Below are 27,243 nucleotides of genomic sequence, written 5' to 3' on the forward strand. Positions count from 1 at the left end.
TTTTCACACCAAATCTATATAACGGTCCCAAATTAGTCTAATGCGATTTCCAGTTTAGTGATATGTGTTATTAGCGACAGACAAACACGAATATTTACCAGTACTCCAGGAACGACTGAGTAGCGGTGCAGCATCGTGTTATAGGGCAGGACTGATCAAGGCGGCATACGAAACTGGTCAAGTTGGACAAATATTATGTGACGAATAAAAGCTTTAGTGTGTTCTACGGCCCTGTCAATACATGTTTCTGAATCCAATATCGCTCTAGATTAATGTGGAACCACTCTATCGAATGTATATGTGAAATTCGATTTTAAAAATCATTTTTTATCTAACAAAATAAAAAACTATTCCTTTCACACTGGGTGTTGCATGAAAGATGTGATCAGCAGTATTTGCTTGAGCTGATCCAACTGCGCATTCAAAGAACAACATTTTTCAATATTTGCAGAGAAAAATACGCCTTACATGTCACACGAGGAACAGGGCATGTATATTAATTTATGAGATTTCTTTACTTATTCAACATTCCAATACAAAAATAGAAAAGTATTTTACTATGACATTGTCTTTTCCGTTGCCTTGATCTGACTTTGACGATTAATAATTACTGGTGCATCCAAACTGTTGCAGATAATAAACGAGCTACTTGGATGTGTGTTAGCTCCGCGGGAACAAAAGTGGAGCACAATTCACTGGGCAGCCTACGTTGGGGATCACAAGGTAAATTGTTGTCCTGAATTCTTTGAAATATACTTATCCTTGTGACTAAGTGCATGCTGGTGTTGCCTTAGCGAATACTGCAGAAGTTACATTACGTAAAGGTCACAGTGGTTGTATAAGGCCTTCAGTAAAATGTAGCTAAGAAAATCCGGTGCACTTCCCCTCCCACTAGTGAGTAACGAAACTCAAAAAATTTGTAATTATCTAACTGACATCTTATTTTTCACCAACATATTGTTTCTCTGTCAAGGATGTTGACTGCCTTCTTTTAAGAAAGTAAGTGACAACCTTTTCCTATATACTGAAAGACCGTCGAAACTTTCTTCTTTCTTCAAATTCAGCTTCGGCAAGTATTGTTGGAAACAGAAATCTTTAATTTTTCCAAGTGCCATATATTGCAAAAGGACATTACATAATCTTTTTCATGTTTTAGACTCTTGCATCCTAAATTCTCGTTTGGTGGATCTCTCCAAGTTAGTCTACTTTAAGCAAGACTTTTCACATTTGTATTAGTACAGCAGCATGAATTCATCTGCATCCACTTACTGTATTTTAGCCTTACTTTCCCCTCTTCAGAAGCTCCTTTCTTCCTAATTCAATTCAATTTTTAGCATGAAGCTCCTTTCTTCCCAATACAGTTCAATGCTTTTTGTTAATTACCAGACCTACCCATGTCATCATCAGTGTTCATCTGTAACATCACCTCCGATAAGTTTCTATTGACCTCTTCTCTGTACCGTTTATGGTTCATGTTTAAATTTCGTAAACGGATATGTTTTGGATAAATCCTTTTTAAAAATACACTTAAAATTGTCTTCAGTATTGTCATATTCCTCTTCTTCAGTAAAGATTCATACATCACATCTTGTGTCAGTTATTTTTCTGCAAAAATAGTAAAACTCATTTACAACTCTACCACCTTTCCTAACCTAAATCCTTCAATATCGCCTAATTTAATTCAACTAAATTCAGTTATCATTGTTTTACCTTTACTGATGAAAATTCATAACCTCTTTTCCGTCCTATTCATTCTGTTCTACTTGAAAATATTTTGCCTTCTCATCAACAAACTTTAATGTTTTTGTTTCTTCTACTTGAAATTAAAATCCCCCTTTTTTAAAAATTTGTCTGCCGTTTTATTTAGCACTTGCTGAATGTACAGATTGAATTACGTGGAGTATTTGCTGCCCCCTTTCATGTCTTTAGACTCCTAGAACTACCGTACGGTCTATATACAACATGTGATAAAATTTAACGTATTGCGTTTTTTATTCCTAACGACTACGGAAATTTAAACAGTGAATTCTAGTCTACAGTGTCAAGAGAGGTTTTCTAAATGTATGAATGATACAAATGTTGGTTTATCTTTCTTAAATCTGTCTTCGAAGATAAGCCATATCAGTCTTACCAGTCTTCTGTCTGTAATATGTATGATTATTTTGCAGCCACGACTAACTAAACTGATGGTTCAGTAATACTTGCACCTTTCACGCTCTGCCTTCTTTGGTATTCTGATTATTACGTTCCTGTTGAAGTAGGAAGCTGTTTCTTCTGTCTCGTATGCCCTACATATCAACTGAAACAGTGTTATACTCCCAAGAATCTTAATAATTCTTACTAAATGTAGTCTACTCTATGTGCCTTGTTTCGATACTCTGGCAAATCCCTCACACATTATCGCCTCTCCATCTCATCTTCGTACTCTTTCTCATCGCTTATAGCAATGTAGTCTCCAAGTTACTTTTGTATATGCGGTAATTCCATTCATTCCTTCCACTTCCCAGCCTTCCTTCCTTTTCTTATTACTGATTTGCCATCTGAAGTGTTAACGTTCATCTTTGTGTTGCATTTTTGATATTAACTTAAGGGTTTTTATTACTGAAAGGCTGCTGGGAAAGCATTTATACTTCTATGCATGTGGTAGTCACTGCTTTAATTTATTATTGAACAGTTGTCAGTGTTGATATTAGGCCCTTGGAGAAAAATTTGAAAATTCTGGTGAAAATTCAGGAAATAGATTAAACAAAAAATCTTAGCAACAATGGTTTCGCATTGAGTCTGTTACCTGGTTGACCTTTACTTGGATGACAGATCTGTATACGTCATTCTATTATTCCTTAACTCTTTATCAGAGCTGGACATACATTCTGGCAAGTGATGATAAGCCGATTTATTGGAAGCCCATGCCCATATATTTACAATAGGTGAGAGATTAGGAAAAATGCTAGTCGTAAATGCCCTTGGTATCGGGATATGTCAGTACAGAAATGGACAAAATTTAACCTTGCATTATCTTCTCGAAAGATTACCTTTGAAGTATCAGTGACGTTGAGTACAAACAGCGATCTTAATGCACCAGAAATGTGATGCCTTATGTCTCAGATTAACCCTTAGTTGGTAAAATGTGAAAAAATTGGCGTTTACAGTAATATCCGTCTGGGAGGCTGAGTGACCGAATGACCAAATTTTTCGAAGAATTTCCACCATAATGAATACTGAAAATAAATAACAACTTAAAAGCTTGAAGAAAAATTGATACTAATATTTTTATTGTCATTCAATCACATTTTGTAAAACAATACGAAAAAATTACAAAACTAGGTACTAGTTATGACATGAAATAGTTTATAAAGTATATTATAACGTATATTATTCCCTTGTAAAATTCACAAAATTTGATATTACTGTTTCAAATGAAATAGTTTCTAAACCCTACATGTGTTTTCTCAAATGTTTTGATACACATGCAAAGAAACGGTAAAAATCACCAACTTTCTACACACATTTTACATATTTTCTTGTAGCTCTGTAAGCAATTGAGTTTATCACATTTCACACACTTGTATGCCGTCATTCTGTTCAATTTATAGGGACAATAACTACAGTTTTTTTCTCTTTTCTTTCTTGACACTTATTTTTCTTTTTGTTGGATTCCCATGTCGCTACGGTCGCAGGTTCGACTCCTTTCCCGGGCATGGATGTGTGTGATATCATTAGGTTAGTTAGATTTAAGTAGTTCTAACTTCTAGGGAACTAATGACCTTAGACGTTAAGTCCCATAGTTTTCAGAGCCATTTGAACCATTTCTTATTCCCATCTCTTTGCTTTTAACCCAAAATACCTGAAATAATTTTCCTGAAGTCGTCCAGTAAGTTTGGAATATAAAGCCTTCTCTGCATGTGACGTCTGATTAATTTCATTCCTATGCTCCTAATGAACTGAAATCTTGATATCGTACCTTTGTGAAGATATATAACATAGGCTCACAGATATTAGGATGTAAAATACTGCCAGTGGCCATATCCTTGTTCTCTGGTTAGCTGAATAGTTGCTGCACTTCATGTATAGGGCGTATACGACAGATCTTGTGGCATTATAGAAACTGGTTTGTTGCTACTTTCATCGGTATATGCAGTGTGGTGCTGTGGTGCATTGAAGAATATACTAAAACTGCCTTACATTTTTTGGACAAAAAGACAATTGTGTAGGATCCTTAGGAAAACCTGGTAAATACTTGAGCCACTTTTTTCTTTGAGTTGGGAAGAAACTCTTTTCTAACTTCTATTTTGTTGGCTTTTAGACTTCCAACATATGTCAATCTGTTTTTAAGGAGCTCCTTGCACTATTCAATGGAGGAAAACCAAATTTATGCTGTGATATTTCTGTTTGTCCCATATATACTTTGGAAAGATCAATCACAGACTGTGTTGGCTTTCGGACCTTTTTCCCTTCCTCAGATAGTGTTGTTCCATCACTATCTTTTCCCATATAAATGTAAACATTATACAGATATGAAGAAAGTTCATATGTGAGTCACATGGCTTTTATGCCACATTTATCAGGTTTCTTGGGCATAAATATTTTGAATCGGCATCTGCCTCTAAATAGGATTAGACTCTCTTCAACACGTGCATGATCCCCAATCGAATATATCTTCTGACAGTCAGAAATAAAGCTACTGCAGGATCACCTCTTATCCTTTGTTCGCGAGTAGAAGCACAATGAAATCTGAGGGCCACCAGTAAAACTTCACATCGTTTTAGAGACATGACTGCACGAAAAATGTGAAGTCCAGTACAGTCATTTGCCAAGTCTTCACGTCCAGACTTAAAAATGGAACACAACACCATCAAACCAATCATTGCCTCAATTTGAGTTTAGTCTGTATCTTTATAACTGGAAGACGAAGGATTTTGTAATTTATTCTTTATCACTTGTAGTTTTGAGTTGGTATGTACTACTATCTCATCCAATATCTCAGTGTTGAAAAATAAAAGCCATATTTCTTCTGGGTCTGGAGCGTTACCTAACTGGTAGGCAGGGTCTAACTACGATGACAATCTAATATTTATTACGTTTTTGTTTGGTGTCTTAGTACCGCTGCTGGGCGCTCTGGAACTCCAACTGAAACAGTTCATCTTGCCACGATAAATTGTCAGTTTTGGTGTTATCATTTTCCCTGTTCTGAAGAGAGTCATCAAAACCTTGTTGATTCTCGGACGTGCAGAGAATATCATACACATCTATTTCAGAATCTGTCATGGTCTGAATGTGATTTTCCTCAGGATCATAAGAATCGTCTGATTGATAATCACCATCGCTTTCTTCAAACTGCTCTAAAGCCATCTGCATCATTCTTTTTCTTCTTTGAGACACACAAGGTATCCCTACACTAGAAGCTATATACGAGTAAAGATATATTTGAAAAGTAAGGAGTATAACGCCAAAAATGTACTCGCGTAGGGAAATATCCGCCTCTCAGACGGAGTAAAAATCTTACCCTACAGTAATATCCGCCTGTGAGAGGATGTGACTGACGTTTGTGCGGGAGTAAAACAATAACATAGTGGAACAATCGCTTATGTGCTTTTTCTAGCGAAAATACTCTCGTAGCCTTCTTGATTGATTGTTTAACTTACGTAACCGTCGTGGCTATGAAGACATCATGATCACTAATCCCTGTCTCTGTAGTGACGCCGTACCTCCTTGTACCTTCAAGGTCTAAAATATTTCCATAGCATGTGGCCTCTCGAACTAACTGCTCAAGACAGTTTTTGAGAAACGGATCCCAAAGTACTTCACAAGACTGCCTGTAGATACACCTTAAATGAATCCTTAGACGTGTTAGCCTCCACTCGGTAACTGAAATCCGCCTCCAAATATAGCGTGGTCTAAGTATTTTCGCGCTACAAAGCGTAGACTGTCTTTCAAAGACTGTAACACTGTCACAGTGGAATCGACTGGCCGGTAAAACTTCCAACAGTTAAATTGATTACATCTAGACATGTTATACACATATATACACCTTCAAAGTTAGAGTCAAATTCGACCTCTCTAGAGGCAATATTTTTGTCAATTACAATGAATATTTCCCTTCCCATGGCACCTAATATGTCTTTTCTACATGTAGTATATGTTCCATGAATCTCTGAAGTTTTGGAGCTTTGTACTTCGGACTTAATCTAGGTCTCGGTCCCGGTAGTAGTTTAAGTGTTAAAAATTTCCTGGTGGGCAGTAAATGTGGAAAACTTGCTTCGAACACTTCAACAGATTTACTGATAAAATTTTTATGAAATATCCTTGCACATAACGCAGTCTGATTTCGCTATCCTCACAATGGCTTAAGATTATTCAAGAGTGAATCTCTAGCTATTATCTACCCTAAAAATTACCTCGTGTGCTGCCTCGGTAGGTGCTTTCTTCGTGTAGTGCACCACAGACTAATCAGGGAGAGTCCTACAATTCTCCACCCAACTACGCAGATGCAGAAATCTGCAGGCAAGACTGTCACAGACGAACCAGAGGATCCCGATCAACTATGGTGGCAATGGTCCAAGTTCCGAGTTCTGCTTGCACATTGCACGTGATGCCAGCAGCCTTCACCACTTCCGCCAGCCGTCAGTACGAACTAAGGATAGCCCCAGAACGCAAGTTGAAGATGGTGCCGATGTGAGCCACGACTTCGCAGACGACTGCACTCTGTACACGGAAGACGGCAAGCAGCACCTCTTCCATAGCCTTCGGGAAGCCCCCCAACATACATACGGAGTGCACATTGGATATTTTCTCGGTGCTGAACGGTAGTTCCTTAAGAGGCTCCACAACGCACCTAACACTGAAGGCAATAACTAGCAGACCCCTCCCCGTGCATGCTTGCTCGGACCCTGCTGAAGGAGTGGTCACCTGTCCACTCACAGGTTCAGTGGGTGACGTCGGACGACCAGACTCCACACTGCTCCTCCGTCTCGAGCGACGAGAATGCGTTACCAGTCGCCTGTGACACCTTGCAATGAGAGCAGATCCACCGAGTTGTTTACATTGGGAGCTGCCTCGGCACAGAGCCCGTGTGTGAATCACGCGCCACCTTAGATGTCTCGCGAAATTCGTCAGATTTTCCGTCAACGCTACACCAAAAGGCATTAGTTGATGACCATAGCAAAAAGTGTGAATTGCGGCTATTTCCTCCTGTGTCCGCACACATCTTCTCCAGCGCATCATGAGTTTCTTAAGAAGTAAACTAGTGGGTTGCTGCATACGTTAGTACCGTTTTTCCTCAACAGAGAGTTTAGTCATCAATAATACAGGGTGTATCAAAAAGGATTGCTGAAACTGACTCTGCTGAAAGCACACGATAATAGAAGCACAAATGTCAAGTAAACATTGGCTTAAAACGCATAAATTAAGAGCTGTGAGATATTCTTGATTCTCAATATTATGAAACAAATGTCTTCTACTGCAAGCTCTTTGCTTTACATATTTTGGGAAGTGGTAGTATGGGCCAGAACAAGAAAAAAATCCTGTAAAAATGTGCTCTAAAATGGATACCTTAAAACATACAAAGTACCGAAGATGAACAGGTGCTAATAGCTGTTAAGGTATGTAGTTTAGAGCACATGTTTACGGCACATTTTTTCTCGTTTTGGTCCATACTGCGACTACCCAAAACATGGAGAGCAAAGATAACAGTGGAAGAGATTTGTTTCACAATATTGAACATCAAGAGTATCTAATAGCTCTTAAGGTATGGGGTTTTGAGCCCATGTTTACTTAACATTTATTCTTCTATTACCATGTACTTTCACCCGTGTAAGTTTGAGCAATCCTTTTTCATACAACCTCTATTTTCTCCTACACTATTTACAAAGGCTGCCAACACTGGGTACATTTTTGATTCTGCGACTGTAGAAATCACGTGGTTTTGAGGTGAAGAGCTGGTCGAGCCAGTTCCTTGAAACTAGAATTTTATACTAATAACTTCAGCTGCTGGCAGGCGTCGATATATATATATCCCCCGTGATACCCACATTCCTAACTTGTATGTCCACACACTACATTCCTAGTGACCCTACCCAACACACTCATTACTCGTGGAAGACGTTCGGCAGGTCATCAATGATGTCTGTTGTTTCGGACATGTCCGAAAGAACAGATATAGTTCTGGCAGTACTGGCCATAACCTTTTCTTCTGTGCGAATGCAAACATATTACCCGAACTCTTACGGGACTGGGTAACAATGTCTTCCACAAGTAATGAGTCTGTTGGTTAGGGACACTACGAATGTAGTGTGTGGACATATAAGATGAGAATGTGGCTCTCATGGGAGGCGTGCACGAAACAGTCCCTGCTTCTGTGGCTCAAATGGATAGAGCGTGTGCAATGTATGCATGAGATCCCGGATTCGAGTCCCAGTCGGGGAACATATTTTCACCCGTCCCGTTGATATATATCAACCCCATCAGCATCTGAAGATATTAATATATAATTCTAATTTCTTTCTAGACGGCTGCATATGAGTATATAATTCCTTGAAAGTTTCTCGATAGATAGGAGCAAAGGTGAAATTCTGAGGACACGAAATCAGATCTATAAGGTGGCTGCTGAATCAGTTCCAACCCTGCTTCTGTTCAGTGCTTCTTGTCACTCTAACAGGAGGGGGGCGGGCGCTGTGGTAGAGCTGCACCATGTCACCCAGTCTTCATGGTCGTTGTTCTTGGATTGCTTCTACAACAAGTGTTAGTCTTTGACAAAAATTTGAGCAGTGATAGTTACACCTATGGGAAGCATTTCATAGTACAACACACAGTCTTTGTTCTACTAGATGCAAAGCATTATCATTTGTGTTTGCGCTCATGTCATTCTACTGCGACTTGCTTCCTTGTTTGGGCTCAACCATACTTTTATTTTCCTTACGTTAGCGTAAATAAACAAGTTATCGTCACGTGCAAAGATACGGGATTAGTGATAAGAAAAGATAATATCCCTGAGAGAAAAAATCATGCCCTAACAAAAGAAAAATTCAGCTAACAAATTAAAAAATATAATATATCTAACCTAACAAATGGCACCGACGTCACAAATGGCTAGCAAATATGCACCACATTGGGCGCCACTTACATATATATTTCATATAATTTTATTTTTAATTTATCAGCATGCTTCTTTCTCTCAGGGATATTGTCTTTACTTATCACTTTTACTTACGTGCATAAGTAAATATGAAACGGGTTCTTGAAGGGCCTCAGTTATTCATGTACCAACTTTAGATTTTGAACGTGATGACTAAAATATAGTTGCCGTTAACTGAACTGAATATAATTTTGCTAATTTATATTTATTGATAGCAAAGCAAGGCTTGAGAGAATTTCGATTGTTGCCGTGGAGCGGCCAAGATGAAACTTACTGAACTCATGGAATCTGTATAGTTCAAAAACATGAACACTAACGTAAATTAATTATCTGTTGTAATTTAAAAAGGTTCTTACAACGAAATCTCTCCCATTTACAGTTACTGTTAACACTTAATAAATTAATATTTAGGCGCGCAATGGCCGACCAGAGGCTGCATCGGAAGATGAGCTTCTCGCATCGCAAATTACTGAAAAAATACTTATTAAAAATAGTTAGCCACTGCGAGCATTCGAGTTGACAACTATTCCAAAGAAATTCATTTTGTAATAATAATAACAAGCTTATTTAAGCAGAAACACGAATAACTTACATAAAATATGTGTAGCTGCTCAATGGCTGCCTTCCGTACCACGAAACAAAACAGTGTGTGTCCCAAAAAATACGTCCTTCTCCCCCCCCCCCCCCCCCGGCAGTACATTCGCGTCTCTTTCTATCTTTTTTTTTATTTTCATAGACATTTTATAAAGATGCTTCTCTTAAACTATTGCTGCATATCAGTTGTTTCAAGAACATTAACTATATCTTTAATAATAATTATATTAATAAAATACTTAACTAAGGTTTACAACCGATAAAAATGTCAATATTTATGCGACGTATCGTCACATAACCAAATGAGAATATCTAAAATTAAGTAGGAGCAGTGAACTATAAATAAATAACGTCAATCGATAAATAAATCCATAGCAACAGGAATACTAACATGCAAAACAAACACGCTACGAACTAGTGTACCATCCTAATATATATTCACACAGAGAAAGGAATATATACAACGTGCCACTTTCCGAGCATGTCACTCCTTTATATATTTATAAAGAAAAGAAACGACAGTTGGGCTACAAAACCCACATGGAATTTGAGAATTATACTGTGAAAGAAATATGGAAAAAGTAACTGCTTTGCTTGTGCTTAACAGACTATACATGGCGGAAGCTGCAGGATTTCCTCTAATAAGTTTAAAGTGAGCTCTGTTCCTTCGCTGAGCGTCCCTAATACATATTCCATTTCTGTATCGACCAGTTAAGTTCGCAAGTGGTGGTTCCTGAAATTTTTGTATATTTGTCGTCGTGACTGAAGACTGCGAAAGGCCCAGGTACACAGGTTCGCTGACGAAAAAAAAAAAAGAAGAAATTGCAGTACCATGAAGGAGCTGTGCAACATAAACGAAAGTTGGTGGAGGTGCTTCTGCATCAGGAAGAGAATTTTTATTCAATTTTCATTCCAGTATCACAGTAGTTGAGCAAGTAGTGTCGCTATGAGAATGCAGAGCAGCTTTGCTTCAAACACACGGTGTAATGTTCTTGAGCTCTATTTACCTTTGAGACTGGACTTGATGAGTTGATGTTAGTCAACAGTGCCTTTGAGGCGACAAGGACATCATTATCAATACCACACCGAGTTTCAATGAGGTCATGTAACAGGGCTACAAGACGCTAGATGTTCCTTCTGCAACACTGCAGGAAGATTTGGCAAGGAAGTAACGACTGTACACGGCTGTTGTCAGCGGTGGTCACGAGAATGTACAGTTGCAAAAAATCGAACTCCGAACGGCCACTTGGCACTACTGACAATGAAGACCATCGTGATTGGAAAATGGCTCTCGTGCATCGCACTGGATCTGCAGCAGCAACTTGAGGAGCATTTGCCACCATAGTGGGATAAAGAACCATTATAAATCGCTTACTTCAAGGACAGTTTCGAGCTACATGCCATGTGGCGTGCATTTCACTGACCCCAAACAACCGCGATTTGCGTCTTGAGTGGTGTCAAGCGAGAGATCATAGGAGGCCAGGATGGGGGTCTGTTGTGTTTTCTTGAAAGCAGGCTGTGCCCCGGTGCCAGTGATGGCTTTGTGTGTGTAGGAGGAGGCCAGTTGGGCCTGGAACTAATCTGTCTGCATGCTAGATATGCTGGACGTACACCTGGAGTTACGGTCTGGGGTGCCATTTCGTATGACAGCAGGAGCACTCTCTTGGTTATCCCATGCCTCCTGTCTGCCAATTTGTACTTACATCTGGTGACTCGACCTGTTACGCTGCCATTCATGAACAGCATTCCAGTGGGTGTTTGCAAAAGGTTAAGCTCGTCGACACATCGTTGTTGTAATCCAACATGTTCTACAGGGTGTCCATATGTCACCTCGCCCTGCTCAGTCACCAGAGCTGTCTCTAATGGATCAGATATGGGACTTCATCGGAGGACAACTCCAGCGGCATCCCCAACCAGCACTTAGCGTCACTGTGTTGGCCAACCATGTGCAACAGGCAGGCAACTCCAGCAGGCAAACCAGCATCCGGAACCTTAACAACACAATGCATCCACGTCTTAGTGCTTGTATTCAACTTGTTACTAATGCACTAGCACCTCACATTGGCAGTGGGGTTTAAACTAATCTGCGATCTTCCAATGTTAATCGTATAAATATGTCACCTAGAGAAATATATTCCTGAAACTCAATGACTGTACATTAACTATTTCTGAGTGTTGGGACATTTTCCGTCATTGTACTTATTCATTGACCGTGTTCCTTACACTAGCCTCATCTTATCTTTTCTGCAGTGGGTGGAATCGCTAGTGGCGAAACAAGGAGAAGCGAGAGCGCCGGGGGGTGTGTCGGCGCTGCACGTGGCGGCGGCTGTGGGGCGCCCCGAGGTGGTGCAGGTGCTGAGCCGGGACCTCGCGGTGCACGCTCGCGACGCCTGCGGCTGGACGCCGCTGCTCTACGCCGCCGCCTGCTCGGACGCCGGCCGCCGCCGGCGCACTGTGCTGGAGCTGCTGGCAGCGGGCGCCGACGCGGGCTACGAGGCGCCCTCTGGCGACTCGGCGCTCTCCCTCGCGGCGTCAGCCCGCCGTCTGGACGTGAGTACTGCCTGTTCATTTAGCGTATGGATGGCTGCAGAAAAATGTAGCACACTTAATAGACAAAAGAGATCCAACAAAAACACGAAACTACCTCCATCCACAAATACAGTGAGGTGACAAAAGTCATAGGATACCAGTATGCGTACATTCAAATGGCGGAAAATCACGGGCTAGGAACTGGCAGAGCCGTCATTTGAACTCAGGTGAGTAAAAAGTTTTCCGACATGGGCAGGATTGCAAGATCGGAATTAAGGGACTTTGAACGCAGAATGGCAGCTGTAGCGAGATTCGAGGAATACTCCATTTCAAAAATCGTTAGAGAACTTAGTATTCTATGATCCACACTGTCACTTGTGGACCGAGAATACCAAGGCCAACGTCGAGAACAGCAGCGTTTCCTAAGAGTTGACAAACAACATTGTATGAAATAACTGCAGAAATCAACGTGGGTGTACGACGGACGTATCCATTAGGACAGTGACTCTCCTGGGCTTGTGATCATAGTGATGGCCCCAGGATGACTGGAAAACCAATTCCTGGTCGGATGAGTACCAGTTACATGTAATGAGAGCTGATACACCTGTGGTCTATGATTGGCATCTTTGGTTAGTAAACAAAACGTTCTTGGTCCCGGGTTCTAAACCCCCCATCTCTTAAATATTGATCAGTAATCAGCACTGGTAGCCGAAGACTTCCGGCATAAGAAGTCTACATCTACATTTATACTCCGCAAGTCACCCAACGGTGTGTGGCGGAGGCCACTTTACGTGCCACTGTCGTTACCTCCCTTTTTTGTTCCAGTCGCGTATGGTTCGCGGGAAGAACGACTGTCTGAAAGCCTCCGTGCGCGCTCTAATCTCTAATTTTACATTCGTGATCTCCACGGGAGGTATAAGTAGGGGGAAGCAATATATTCGATACCTCATCCAGAAACGCACCGTCTCGAAACCTGGCGAGCTAGCTACATCGCGATGCAGAGCGCCTCTTGCAGAGCCTGCCACTTCAGTTTGTTAAACATCTCCGTAACGCTATCACGGTTACCAAATACGGCTGTGACGTAACGCGCCGCTCTTCTTTGGATCTTCTCTATCTCCTCGTTCAACACGATCTGGTACAGATCCCACACTGATGAGCAATAATCAAGTTTAGGTCCTACGAGTGTTTCGTAAGCCACCTCCGTTGTTGATGGACTACATTTTCTAAGGACTCAACCAATGAATCAACCTAGTACCCCGCCTTACCAACAATTAATTTTATATGATCCTTCCACTTCAAATCGTTCCGCACGCATACACCCATATATTTTATAGAAGTAACTGCTACCAGTGTTTGTTTCGCTATCATATAATCATACAATAACGGATCCTTCTATGTATTCGCAATACATTACAATTGTCTATGTTAAGGGTCAGTTGCCACTCCCTGCACCAAGTGCCTATCCGCTGCAGATCTCCCTGCATTTCACTACAATTTTCTAATGCTGCAACTTCTCTGTATACTACAGCATCATCCGCGAAAAGCCGCATGGAACTTCCGACACTATCAACTAGGTCATTTATATACATTGTGAAAAGCAATGTTCCCGTAACACTCACGTGTGGCACGCCAGAGGTTACTTTAACGTCTGTAGACGTCTCTCCATTGATAACAACATGCTGTGTTCTGTTTGCCAAGAACTTTTCAATCCAGCCACACAGCTGGTCTGATATTCCGTAGGCTCTTACTTTGTTTATCAGGCGACAGTGCGGAACTGTATGGAACGCCTTCCGGAAGTCAAGGAAAGTAGCATCTACCTGGGAGCCTGTATCTAATATTTTCTGGGTCTCATGAACAAATAAAGCGAGTTGGGTCTCACACTATCGCTGTTTCCGGAGTCCATGTTGAGTCGTACAGAGTAGATTTTGGGTTTCCAAAAACGACATGATACTCGAGCAAAAAACATGTTCTAAATTTCTACAACAGATCGACGTCAGAGATATAGGTCTATAGTTTTGCGCATCTGCTCGACGACCCTTCTTGAAGACTGGGACTACCTGTGCTCTTTTCTAATCATTTGGAACCTTCCGTTCCTCTAGAGACTTGCGGTACACGGCTGTTAGAAGGGGGGCAAGTTCTTTCGCGTACTCTGTGTAGAATCGAATTGGTATCCCGTCAGGTCCAGTGGACTTTCCTCTGTTGAGTGATTCCAGTAGCTTTTCTATTCCTAGGACATTTATTTCGATGTCAGCAATTTTTTCGTTTGTGCGAGGATTTAGAGAAGGAACTGCAGTGCGGCCTTCCTCTGTGAAACAGCTTTGGAAAAAGTTGTTTAGTATTTCAGCTTTACGAGTGTCATCCTCTGTTTCAATGTCATCATCATCCCGGAGTGTCTGGATATGCTGTTTGGAGCCACTTACTGATTTAACGTAAGACCAGGACTTCCTATGATTTTCTGTCAAGTCGGTACATAGAATTTTACTTTCGAATTAACTGAACGCTTCACGCATAGCCCTTCTTACGCTAACTTTGACATCGTTTAGCTTCTGTTTCTCTGAGAGGTTTTGGCTGAGTTTAAACTTGGAGTGAAGCACTCTTTGATTTCACAGTAGTTTCCTAACTTTGTTGTTGTACCACGGTGGGTTTTTCCCGTCCCTCACAGCTTTACTCGGCACGTACCTGTCTAAAAAACGCATTTTACGATTCCCTTGAACTTTTTCCATAAACACTCAACATTGTCAGTGTTGGAACAGAAATTTTCGTTTTGATTTGTTAGGTAGTCTGAAATCTGCCTTCTATTACTCTTGCTAAACAGTTAAACCTTCCTCCCTTTTTTTTATATCCCTATTAACTTCCATATTCAGGGAAGCTGCAACGGCCTTATGATCACTGATTCCCTGTTCTTCATATACAGAGTCGAACAGTTCGGGTCTGTTTGTTATCAGTAGGTCCCAGATGTTATCTCCACGAGTCGGTTCTCTGTTTAATTGCTCGAGGTAATTTTCGGATAACGGCCTTGTCAAACAGGGTTGAGGAGTGGGCAGAGGTTCAGGGCCCTCTCTTGTCCTTGCGATGGGACACTGCCCCTAAAGGCGGAACAATCAGCAATGATCAACGACATGTGGATTGAGCAGGAAATGGACACCACTGCATTAAAGACTTATCACGTGTATCCACACGACATGTGGATTGTAACTGGAAAAGTGTAATAATGATCTCTCCATTCGCAAATTATTGGGAATAGTCGCCCATTCGGATCTCTGGGAGGGGGCAGCCAAGGGAAGTTGACGATGACAAAAAGATGGAATAATCAACGAAATGGAAACGTTCTACAAGTCTGCTTGTAGAATGTCGGAAGCTTAAATGTGGTAGAATAGCTAGATAATCTGAAAAGGGACATGGTAAGACTAAATCTAGATATAGTAGGTGTCAGTGAAATGGAATGGAGAGAACACAAGGATTTCTGGTCAGATGACTATATGGTAATATCAACAGCAGCAGAAAATGGTATAACGGGAGTAGAATTCGCTATGAATATAAATGAATGGCAAAGAGTCTGTTACAGTGAACAGTTGAGTCATAGGTTTGCTGTTATCAGAATGGAGGGCAAACCAACAACAACGATAGTCCAGGTTAAATTCCGACGACACAAGCTGAAGATGATGAGATAGACAAAGTATTTGGGGATATTTAAATGGTAACACAGCACATAAAGCGAGATCTAGATGTAATAGTCATGGGAGACTGGAACCCAGCTGTAGCGGAAGGAGTAGAAGAGAAGGTTACAGGGGAATATCGGCTTGAGACAAGGAATGAGAAAGGGGCAAGACTAATTGAGTTCTGTAATAAATTTCAGCAAATAATAGCGAGTACTCTGTTCAAGAATAACAAGAGGACGCGGTACACTTGGGAAAGACCGGGTGATACGGGAAGATTTCAGTAAGACTATACCATGGACAGACAGATATTCCAAAATCAGATACTGGATTGTACGGCATACCCAGGGGCAGGTATAGACTCAGATCACAATGAAGAAGAGTCGGCTACAGTTCAAGAGATTAATCAGGAAGTGTCAATACGCAGAGAGGTGGGATACGGAAATTTTAAGGGATGAGGAGAAACGCTTGAAGTTCTCTAACGCAGTGGATAGAGCAATAACGAATAGCTCATAAGGCAGTACAGTTGAAGACGAATGGACATCTCTAAAAAGGGTAATCACCGAATTTGGGAAGAAAAACATAGGTACAAAGAAGGTAGCTGCTAAGAAATCATGGGTAACTGAAGAAATACTTAGGTCTATCGATGAAAGAAAGAAGTACAAAAGGGAAACTCAGGAATACAGAAATACAAGTCGATGAAGAATGAAATAAATAGGAAGTGCAAGGAAGCTAAGACGAAATGGCTGCATGAAAAATGTGATGAAATCAAAAAATAAATGGTTGTTAGAAGGCGACATTAAAAGCGAGAGTGGTAGTATTAAGAGTGCAACGGGAATTCACCTGTTAAATGTAGAAGAGGGAGCGGATAGGTGGAAAGAGCACATTAAAGACTTCTATGAGCGAAAAGATTTGTCTCATGTGATAGAAGAAGAAACAGAATTCGATTTAGAAGTGATAGAGGATCCAATATTAGAATCAGAATTTAAGGAGTTTAGGAGGACTTACGGTCAAATAAGGCAGAAGGGATGGTTAACCTTCCATCAAAATTTCTAAATTCCTTGGGGGAAGTTGCAACAAAACTACTATTCACGTTGGTGTGTATAATGTAAGAGTCATACCATGTAACTTTCGGAAAAATATCGTCCACACAAGTCCGAAGACTGAAAGAGCTGACATTTGCGAAAGTTATCGCACAATCAGCTTAATAGCTCATGAATCCACGTTACTGACAAGAATAATATGCAGAAGAATGTAAAAGAAAATTGAGGATATGTTAAGATTTGTCGACCTGGAGAAAGCGTTCGACAAAGTCATATCGTGCAAGATGTTCGAAATTCTGAGATATTTAAGGGAAACCTGTAAGGAAAGGCAGATAATACACGGCATGCAGAAGAACCAAGAAAGACTGAATGAAGAAGAATGAAGTGCTCGGATCAAAAAGGGTGTAAGTCAACTGTTCAATCTGTATATCGAAGAAGCAATGATGGCATTAAAAGAAAAATCTTAGGACCGGAATAAAAATTTAAGATGAAAGGATAACATTGGTACGATTCGCTGATGACAAAGACATGCTGAGTGAAAGTGAAGAAGAATTACATGATATGCTGAATGGGATGACCAATCTAATGAGTGCAGAATATGGACTGAGAGTAAATCGGAGAAAGACGAAAGTAATGATAAGTAGCAGAAATGAGAACAGCGAGAGACTTAACATCAGGACTGATGGTCACGAAGTAGATAGAGTTGAAGAATTCTGCTACCTAGGCTGCTAAATAATCAATGGCGAACGGAACAATGAGGACATCAAAAGCCCACTAGCACTGGAAAAAAGGGCATTCCTGGCCAAGACAAGTCTACCAGTACCAAACATAGGTAATAATTTGAGAAAGAAATTTCTGAGAATGTACGTCTGGAGCAGAGCATTGTATGGTAGTGATACATCGACTGTGGGGAAAACCGGGACAGAAGAGAATCGAAGCATTTGAGATGTGGTGCTACAGAAGAATGTTGAATAATATGTGGACTGATAACGTAAGGAATGAGGAGGTTCTGTGCAGAATCGGAGGAAACGAACATGTGGAAAACTCTCATTAGGTGAAGTGACAGTATGATAGGACATCTGTTAAGATATGAGGGAATGACCTCCTTGGTACTAGAAGGAGCTGTAGAGGGCAAACATTGTAGAGGAAGACAGATTTAACACATCAAGTAAATAATTGAGGACATAGGTTGCAAGTGCTACTCTGATAGGAAGAGGTTAGCGCAGCAGAAGAATTCGTGGCGGGCCCCATAAAACCAGCCAGAAGAATGATGACACAAAAAAACGGCAGATGGTAGGGCACCGACCTCACGACGCCATGGACCAAAGTTGCGAAGAAGGCACTGTGCAAACTCGTGGTGGATTCTCAATGGTGTGGGCTTTAATGGACTATGTATCTGGTACAACAGAACCGATCTCGGACTGCAAATGGTTATGTTCGGCTACGTGGAATTCATCGACTTCGTGGCCACAATAAACGAGGGAATTTTTCTGGATGACAGTGCTACACGTCATCAGGCCACGATTGTTCGGAGTTAGTTTGAAGAACATTCCGTGCAACTCGATCGAATGATCTGGCCACTCAGGCCGCCCTTTATGAATATTATCGACCATTTATAGGACATAAACGAGAGGCCAGTCCGTGCACAAAACTTTCTACTGGTGACACTTTCTCATTCATGGACGACTATAAAGGCATCATGGCTCGATGTTTCTGCAGGGTAATTCAAATGACTTGTAGACTCCATGGCACGTCGAGTATCTGCAGTACGCTGTTGAAAAGGAGGGCCGACACGACACTAGCATGTATCACATGATTTCTGCCACTACCAATACATTATTGCACCAGGATATTCGTGGCCGTTGTTAGAAACACGTTGTGACGTTATAGCAAACAAATTCAATTTTAACTAAGGTAAACGCATCGCACTTGGAAAGGTTTCAATGACCATGCATAGCCTACCAAGTGTTTCAGCAGGTCCTCGGGAAGTATCACGACAAAAATCGACGATAAGCCGAACGAAGCGCCCTCACTCCCAGCTGTAGTAATATTGTGGTTGACTAGTACAATCTACATCGACTCTCCCCAAGCCATCTGAAGCAATTCTCACAAGACCAGGAAAGCGGACGCAAGCTGGTCGGGTTATGTGGCGCTGCGAAGCACTGTGCAGCATGAAATGTAGAACAAGAAATATCAGAACTTTGCTTCGTGGAGAGGAACGTTGTCAATCACATGAAACACCTCTTCTTAAGTCAAAAGAAGATATTACTGGGTTACATGGTGTAAAGTCAAAGACAGTGTTTTGATTATAACTTACGTGTGTGAATGCACCGATACGCTGTCACGCTGAAGACCTCTCCAAATCGGTTTTGTACGATTCTTTACAATGGAACGACTAGAATATTTGTTAAAGTTAAGTGTTTGAAGGTTAAGTGTTTATTGTCTTCCATGCTTTTCGTGTTATAGTTGGAGTGCTACTGAACTATGCAATTTCAAGATACCGGTGTTTCAAAAGTTTGTATAAAATTTGTTTGGTATGAATTGTTGATATTAAGTGTCGGCCAGTGACGTATCAGCAGATAAGGCCTTCATGACAGGCGAGCTCAAAGACACAGAACTAAATTAATGTGTGCCAAATGTGAAGTAATGAATAGCAGAGCAGACTGCAATTTGAAATGTTGCAACTTCACATCCTCCTTTCTAGACACTGTACGCGTACACGTACACACACCCACGCAAACACACACACACACACACACACACACACACACACACACACACACACACACACAGAGAGAGAGAGAGAGAGAGAGAGAGAGAGAGAGAGAGAGAGAGAGAGAGGTGTGTGTGTGTGTGTGTGTGTGTGTGTGTGTCTGCTAAGTTGCAGACAGGCGGCACCCTGCCACATAGCCTCTTGACACTCTGCCTGGAAGTCTTCTCCTGCCACCATCTACACCTGGATGCTCCCTCAAGCAGTACTGACCTTTTACCCATTATCTTTACCCCACTACCCATCCCTTTTTGCCTCCTCACTCAAGATTGCTGCCTCTGTGCGACACACACAGTCGTATTCTCGCCAAAGCTGTTGCAGACAGTGTTCATGTGCATGTGATGTGTGGTTACTTGTATGAATGTGTGTGCGTGTTTCCCTTTCTGAATAAGGCTTTCGACAAAAGCTGAAATGTGTACCTGCTTCTTTGTCACGTGTATTTTTAGTTAATGTGTGATCTTTATCGTGTGTAGCAATTTGTTCTTTTCACAATGTTGCTGGACATTCCAGATTTTATATACACAAAGCACAGAGAATATAGCAGTAATACTGTAGTACATAAATTTCCTATGTGTTTCACTGAGTGGAAGAGTGAAGAAATAAGTTTTTTCTTATATGGAACACATTTGTAAATTTCTGTCACACTAGTATTAAAGGAAATTTTGAAAGCTCATGTCCTTACTGTCTGGACTCTCTGTCTTTTGCCCTCTATCATGATCATAGCTATTACATTTTCTCTTAATGTATGACACAGGTTGAATAACATGGACCACGTATTGACAAGGAAGCAAATATGCATTTTAATATAGCCAATTTGGCACCTATATCCCACAGGCAGCGATTTTGACTAGTAAAGCCATAGGTCCCAGATTTGAACCCACCCACAGCTTAAATTTTGAATAAAAATCATAAACAATGGCGTGTAATGACTTCCGGCATAATAAGCCACCCTCGTTAAGACAACAGTCTTGTCAGGCGGAGGAGCGGACAGAGGTTCAGGGCAATCTGTGGCCTTTGGAATTGGTAGCAGCCCCTAGAGAAGGAAGAATCAGCAATGATCAAAGGCGTGAGGACGCAGAATGCAATGGAAACCACTGCATTAAAAATACATCACATTTATCCAAACGACGTGTGGCCTGCAACTCAAAAAGTGTCATGATCATCTCTCCACTGGCAAAAAGATTCTGGACTAGTCCCCCACTTCGTATCTCCGACAGGGGGTTGCAAAAGTGTATGTGACCATGGAATAAGGACTGAATAACCAAAGAAATGGTAACTCTCTATGAGGAAGAACGTGGAATGTAAGATGTTTGGACACATAGGGAAGTTAGAAACTCTGGAAAGGGAAATGTTGAAGCTCAATTTAGATAGAGTGGTGGTCAGTTACGAGAAATGGAAAGAATACAATAATTTCTGTTCACATGAGTATAGGGTAATATCAACAGCAGCAGAAAGTGGTATAAAGGAATTAGAATTCGCTATGAATAGGAAGGTAGGGCAGAGAGTGAGTTACTGTGAACAGTTCAGTGATTGTTCTCGTCAGAATCCACAGCAATCTAACACCGACAACGATAGGTCAGGTATACGTTCCGACGTAGCAATCTGAAGACAAAGTGACAGGGGAAGTGTATGCGAATACTGAACGTGTCATTCAGTACATGACGGAAGATACCATGCGGGGTAGCCGCGTGGTCTGAGGCGCCTTGCCACAGTTCGCGTGGCTCTACTCGTCGGAGGTTCCAGTCCTCTCTGGGGCATAGGTGTGTGTGTCGTCCTTAGCGTGGTTAATTCGAGTTAGATTACGTTGTGTGTTAGCCTAGGGACCGATGACCTCAGTCGTTTATTCCCATAGGAACTTAGCACAAAAAAATCAAATGAAAGCCTCTCGTTCTTTTAGGATTAGAGACCACTAATTATTACCAAGTGTGCTGTTCGCCTTTCTTTCAGTGCACTTTTTCTATCAGTTTCATGATAGGGACGCTGTCAAATAACCGCACCGCTGGCAGTTGCGAGTCACCTACAGCGTGTCGTATGGCGTATGCTGTCGGCCCGGGTGTCTCCAGCTACTCATTCTCAGAACTGTGCCTGCCTGCTGTGTTGCACGGCTCAGTCCGCGTCCACTTGGCGCCATCAGAGCTTCCAGCTTCGTTGCCAGGGGCTGAGTGCCGCCCGGCGGCCCTTCTTCCTCGTCCACGAAATGCTGCCGCTCCACGACGGGCAGCAAGTGCCCCGCGACCTCCTCCACCCATGGCAGCTCCGTCAACTACACCGACCGCCACGCTATCGCCGTCTTGAGAGTCGTCCGCAACACCCAGATTATCACCCATTTTCAGCTGAAAATTGAATCTTATGTGAATATAAAAGTTCTTCGTAACCTACTATAGATAGGGAACGACATCTACAGAAAAGCCACAACAAAATTTGACTTGCGTGCTTACGTCAGATAAACATTGATAATGTCCACAGCTCGTGGTCTTGCGGTAGCGTTCTCGCTTCCTGCGCACGGGATCCCGGGTTCGACCCCCAGCGGGGTCTGGGATTATCTTTGCCTCGTGATGACTGGGTGTTGTGTGTCTTTCACCATCATTTCATCATCATTGACTCGCAAGTATCCGAAGTGGCGTCAACTAAAAACGACTTTAAATACGGCGGCCAAACTTCCCCGCATGGGGCCTCCCGTTTAACAATGCCATACGATCATTTCATTTCAGTGATAAAGCGTTTGAGTTCTGATTAAAGTTTTATATGTCAATGACCTACAAACTTCATGTGATAGCTGACTGACAAATCCTCCGTCCCGCCGTTGTTGTCCTCATTCAAGGCTGCTTCCCGCATTGTAAATACGGTGGATCGTCGTCGGGAAGGACGTCCATGTCCTCAGGTAGAATCCATGGAACCGACACCTAAAGGAAAAAGTAGGAAAGCTGTACAGTGGACAATGATCTCGTCGGTTTAAAAACTTTGCTAGAATGTACAATGCTAACATTGTGCAAGAGGTAGGACATCATCAGATAGATCAGATTCTGCTTGCTGTTCATCTGAAGCATTGGAATCACCCAAGTCGTCAGCTGGCACTTTAAAGAAATTGTCGTCCATCTCTGCCTTCGCCTCAATATCACTTTAGTCACTCGACTTTGTCTGTGAAATGTTCTCCAGATGGTAAAAAATATCAGCCAACGTAAAGCCGCGTAATGTTGTTTCAATGGCGTGAACTCGCGAAAATAGACTGCAAGCGCGAGACCTGACGGAATGTCCCAAGCGACAAACCTTTATGATGCTCTACATCAGTGCGGCTTTTGTTTCGCTACGGACTGGCAACATGCAGACTGACAAAGTGACCAGGGAAGCCACAGAATAACATACAGGGAGGGGAAACCCCCTCTACGCCAATTCGCTGACGTCTGGACAGCCTCAGAGCCTCAGTCCGTTAGGCTTGACTGCACACAAGTATATACAGACAGGAAACATCTATAAGGCCGATCCGCCTGACATCTGCTGTCATTTACTGGAGCTACGAGAATAGCCCCGGATAAATTGTGCAGGAAGGAGGGAGGGGCCTTCCTCCATGTACAAGTTATTCTGTGGTTTCCCCATATCACATCGTCGGTCGGAATGTCGCAAGTCTGTGGGGTAAAGAAACACACATTCAAATTCGTCGTATTTCAGGTTATTTTTGTCCATTCTTCGTATATCAGGTTATTTTTGTCCAAAACAGTCTTACTCAAACACCCCCAGGAGATATTTAGAGTCTGAAAACCAGTGTTATTGGTGACAAACTGCGTTAAACTACTTGTTGATCAAGAATGGTCTACTTCATACTTTAGGTATAACAGATAAATTTCTCATACTTTCATAAGGAGTACTGTGAAAAACTTTTGGTGAGTTGTACAATCCCATAAACGATTAAAACGTTTGGTATTTATTTTCATTTTGAGTGCATAGACCCCACGACAAACACTCATAGGTAAAAAATAACCCACGTCTTACTTTTAACGTTAAGAGAGCTTTGAAAGACGTAAGATCGAATAACGAAGAAGGAGGAACGATCAGCAATGATCTACGGCATGGGGATGCAGAAGGCAATAGAAATTGCCTGATTAAAGGTACATAAAGTGTATCCATAGGACATGTGGTTTGTAACTGGGAAAGTTTAATTATGGTCTCTCCACTGGCAAAAGATTACGGACTAGTTCCCCATTCGGACCTCCGGGAGGGGACTGCCAAGAGTGAGGTGACCACGAGAAGGAGACTAAATAACCAAAGAGAGGATAACGATCTAGGAGTCGTGGCGGGGAACGTCAAAACCTTGAGCTGGTAGGGGAGCTACAAAATCAGCAAAGGGCCAATCTAGATACAGTACATGTCAGTGAAGTTAAATGGAAAGAACATGTCGATTTCTGGCCAGATGACTGTATAGTAATATCAACTGCAATAGAAAACGGTATAACGGGAGTGAGATTCAGTATGAATAGGAAGGTAGGGTATAGAGCGTGTTACTGTGAACAGTTCAGTGGTAAGGTTGTTTTTACCAGAATCGGCAGTAAGCCAGAAACAACAACGATAGTTCAGGTATACATGCCGACGTCGCAAGCTGATGATGAAGAGATAGAGAAATCATATGAGATATTGAAAGAGTAATACAGTACATAAAGGGAGGTGTAAACCTAATAGTCGTGAGAGACTAGAATGCAGTTGTAGCGGGAGCAGTAAAAGAAAAGGTTGTAGGAGAATGTGGGCTTGGGACAAGGACGAGGGAGGGGAAAGACTAATTGAATTCTGTAATAAATTTCAGCAAGTAGTAGTGGATAATCTGTTCAAGAATCACAAAAGGAGATGGTGTACTTGGAAAGGACCAGGTGATACGGGAAGATTTCAATTAGATTACACCATAGATAGACAGAGATTCTGAAATAAGGTGTACCCAGGAACAGATGCAGACTCATGTCACAATGAAGACGAGTATGCTGAAGTTGAAGAGATTAGTCAGGAAGTTCAATACGCAAGCTGAAAACTAAGAGATTGAGAAAGTATATGAATATATTGAAAGAGTAACGAGGTACGCAAAGGAAGCTGAAAATCTAATAGTGATGGGGGACTCTAATGTAATTGTATGGGAAGGAATAGAAGAAATGGTTACAGAAGAATATGGGCTTGGGGGGTGGAATGAGAGAGGAGAAAGACTAGTTGGGATCTGTAATAAATTCCAGCTAGTAATAGCGAACACTCTGTTCATGAAAAACAGGAGGAAGCATACTTTGAGAATGCCGGGTTGTACGCGAAGATTTCAATTATATTACTCCGTGATCAGGCACTGATCCCTAAATCAGACATTAGATTGTAAGACGTACCCAGCAGCAGACACAGACTCAGGTCTTAATGTAGTAGTGCTGAACAAAAGGCTAAAATTTGATTAGTTGTGAAGAATTAAAAAGGCGAAGAAGAAGATAGGAATGACGAGGCTATCCATACAGCAGTAAGGAATATCTCAGTAGACAGTACACTTGAGAAGGAGTTGCCATCTCTAAAATGGGCAATGACAGGAATTGGATAGAAAAACATACGAACAAAGAAAGTAACAGAAGAGAAACCATGAGTAACACAAGAAATACTTCAGCTGATCAACGAAAGAAGGAAGTACAAAAGAGTTCATCCAAGTTCAGGAATACAGACATATATACACATCAAAAAAAGTTTTGTATCACCCCACTTTCCAGAACTCCGAAGATAGACGTTGCCTATGGATATTGAATCACAGACAAAGTCCCTTTGGCTGTTCAGAGATGTCACTAAATCCGCCCAACTATGTTAACAACCATACATGAGCAGCGCCTATTAGACGTAGGGGTTCCGACAACCGGTCAGTTCCAGTCATTCCACAAGGAGGTGATACACGGCTCGTATTGTCTGAAGTTCAACCATGCCTAGACGGTCAACACCGCGGTACGATTGCGGCCACATTATTACTTTGTGCCAAAAAAGGCTCTCAACAAAGGAAGTGTCCAGGCGTCTCGGAGTGAACCAAAGCGATGTTGTTCGGACTTGTAGGAGATACAGGGAGACAGGAACAGTCCTTGACATGCCTCGTTCAGCCCGCCCAAGGGCTACTACTGCAGTGGATGGCCGCCACCTACGGATTATGGTTCGGAAGAATCCTGGCAGCAGAACCACCTGGTTGAATAATGCTTTTCGTGCAGCCACAGGACGTCGTGTTACGAGTCAAATTGTGCACAATACCCCGCACGGTGCGCAACTTCACTCCCGACATCGATAGTGAGAACCATCTTTCCAACCACGACACAAGGCAGCGCGGTACAGACGGGTCCAACAGCGTGCCAAGTGGACCGCTCAGGATTGGCATCACGTTCTCTTCACCTATGAGTGTCGCCTATGCCTTCAAACAGACAATCGTCGGAGACGTGCCTGGAGGCAATCCGGCCAGGCTGAAAGCCGTAGACACTTTCCAGATAGTGCATCAAGGTGGAGGTTCCCTGCTGTTTTGGGCTGGCGTTATGTGGGGCCGACGTACAACGCTGGAAGGCGCCATAACAGCTTTGCGATACTTGAATGCCATCCTCCGACCGATAGTGGAACCATATCGGCAGCATATTGGGGAGGTATTCGTCTTCATGAACGAGAATTCGTGCTCCCGTCCTTCACATCTTGTGAATGACTTCCTCCACGATAACGACATCGCTCAACTAGAGTGGCCAGCATGTTCTCCAGACCTGAACCCTATCAAACATGCCTGGGACAGGTCGAAAAGTGCTGTTTATGGACGACGTGACCCACTAACTACTCTGAGGAATCTACGCCGATTAGCCGTTGAGGACTCAATCAATCTGGACCACCAGTGTCTTGATGAACGGGTGGATAGCATGCCGCGACGAATAAAGGCATGCATAGATGAAACAGGTCGTGCTACTGGGAATTTGAGGTACCGGTGTGTATAGCAATCTATAGACCTCGCTGTGTGGTGGTACAACATGCAATGTGTGGTTTTGATGAGCAATGAATAGGGCGGAAATGATGTTTATGTTGATCTCTATTCCAATTTTCTGTGCCGGTTCCGAAACTGTCAGAACCGCGGCGATGCAAAACTTTTTTTTGATGTGTGTAAATAGCTAGGAAATGAAATAAACAGGAAGTGCAGGGAAGCTAAGAGGAATAACGTGAAGAAATCGAAAATTAAATGATTTTCGAAAGCCCTGACTCAGCATATAGGAAATAACCTTTGCTGAAATTAAAATCGGCCTGCCAGGGTGGCCGAGCTGTTCTAGGCGCTACAGTCTGGAACCGCGCGACCAGATTAAAAATTTTGTAAGGCAGGCATGTAGTGCTTTGCCCCTACTGTTGTACCAATACACTGAAGAAGCAATGATAGAAATAAAAGAAAGGTTAAGGAGTGGAAATAAATTCAAGGTGATATGATATGAATGATACGATTCGCTAATGACGTCGCTATCTGCTGAATGGATTTAACAGTCTGAGTACAGAATATAGATTGAAAGTAAGCCGAAGAAA

The 27,243-nt window shown here is 42.0% G+C and overlaps 1 protein-coding gene across 1 annotated transcript in view; it reads left to right on the forward strand.

The window, feature by feature from the left end:
- The window catches only part of LOC126355974 (uncharacterized), a 626,068-nt gene that overhangs the window by 432,873 nt on the left and 165,952 nt on the right, over positions 1 to 27,243 (forward strand). Inside the window, exons 15-16 of the mRNA XM_050006583.1 lie at positions 634 to 723; positions 11,975 to 12,274. Of these exons, the coding sequence (XP_049862540.1) occupies positions 634 to 723; positions 11,975 to 12,274 (390 nt within the window). The remainder of the gene's footprint in view (positions 1 to 633; positions 724 to 11,974; positions 12,275 to 27,243) is intronic.

Source organism: Schistocerca gregaria, chromosome 3 (genome assembly GCF_023897955.1).
Source record: "Schistocerca gregaria isolate iqSchGreg1 chromosome 3, iqSchGreg1.2, whole genome shotgun sequence".
NCBI classification, from domain to species: domain Eukaryota; kingdom Metazoa; phylum Arthropoda; class Insecta; order Orthoptera; family Acrididae; genus Schistocerca; species Schistocerca gregaria.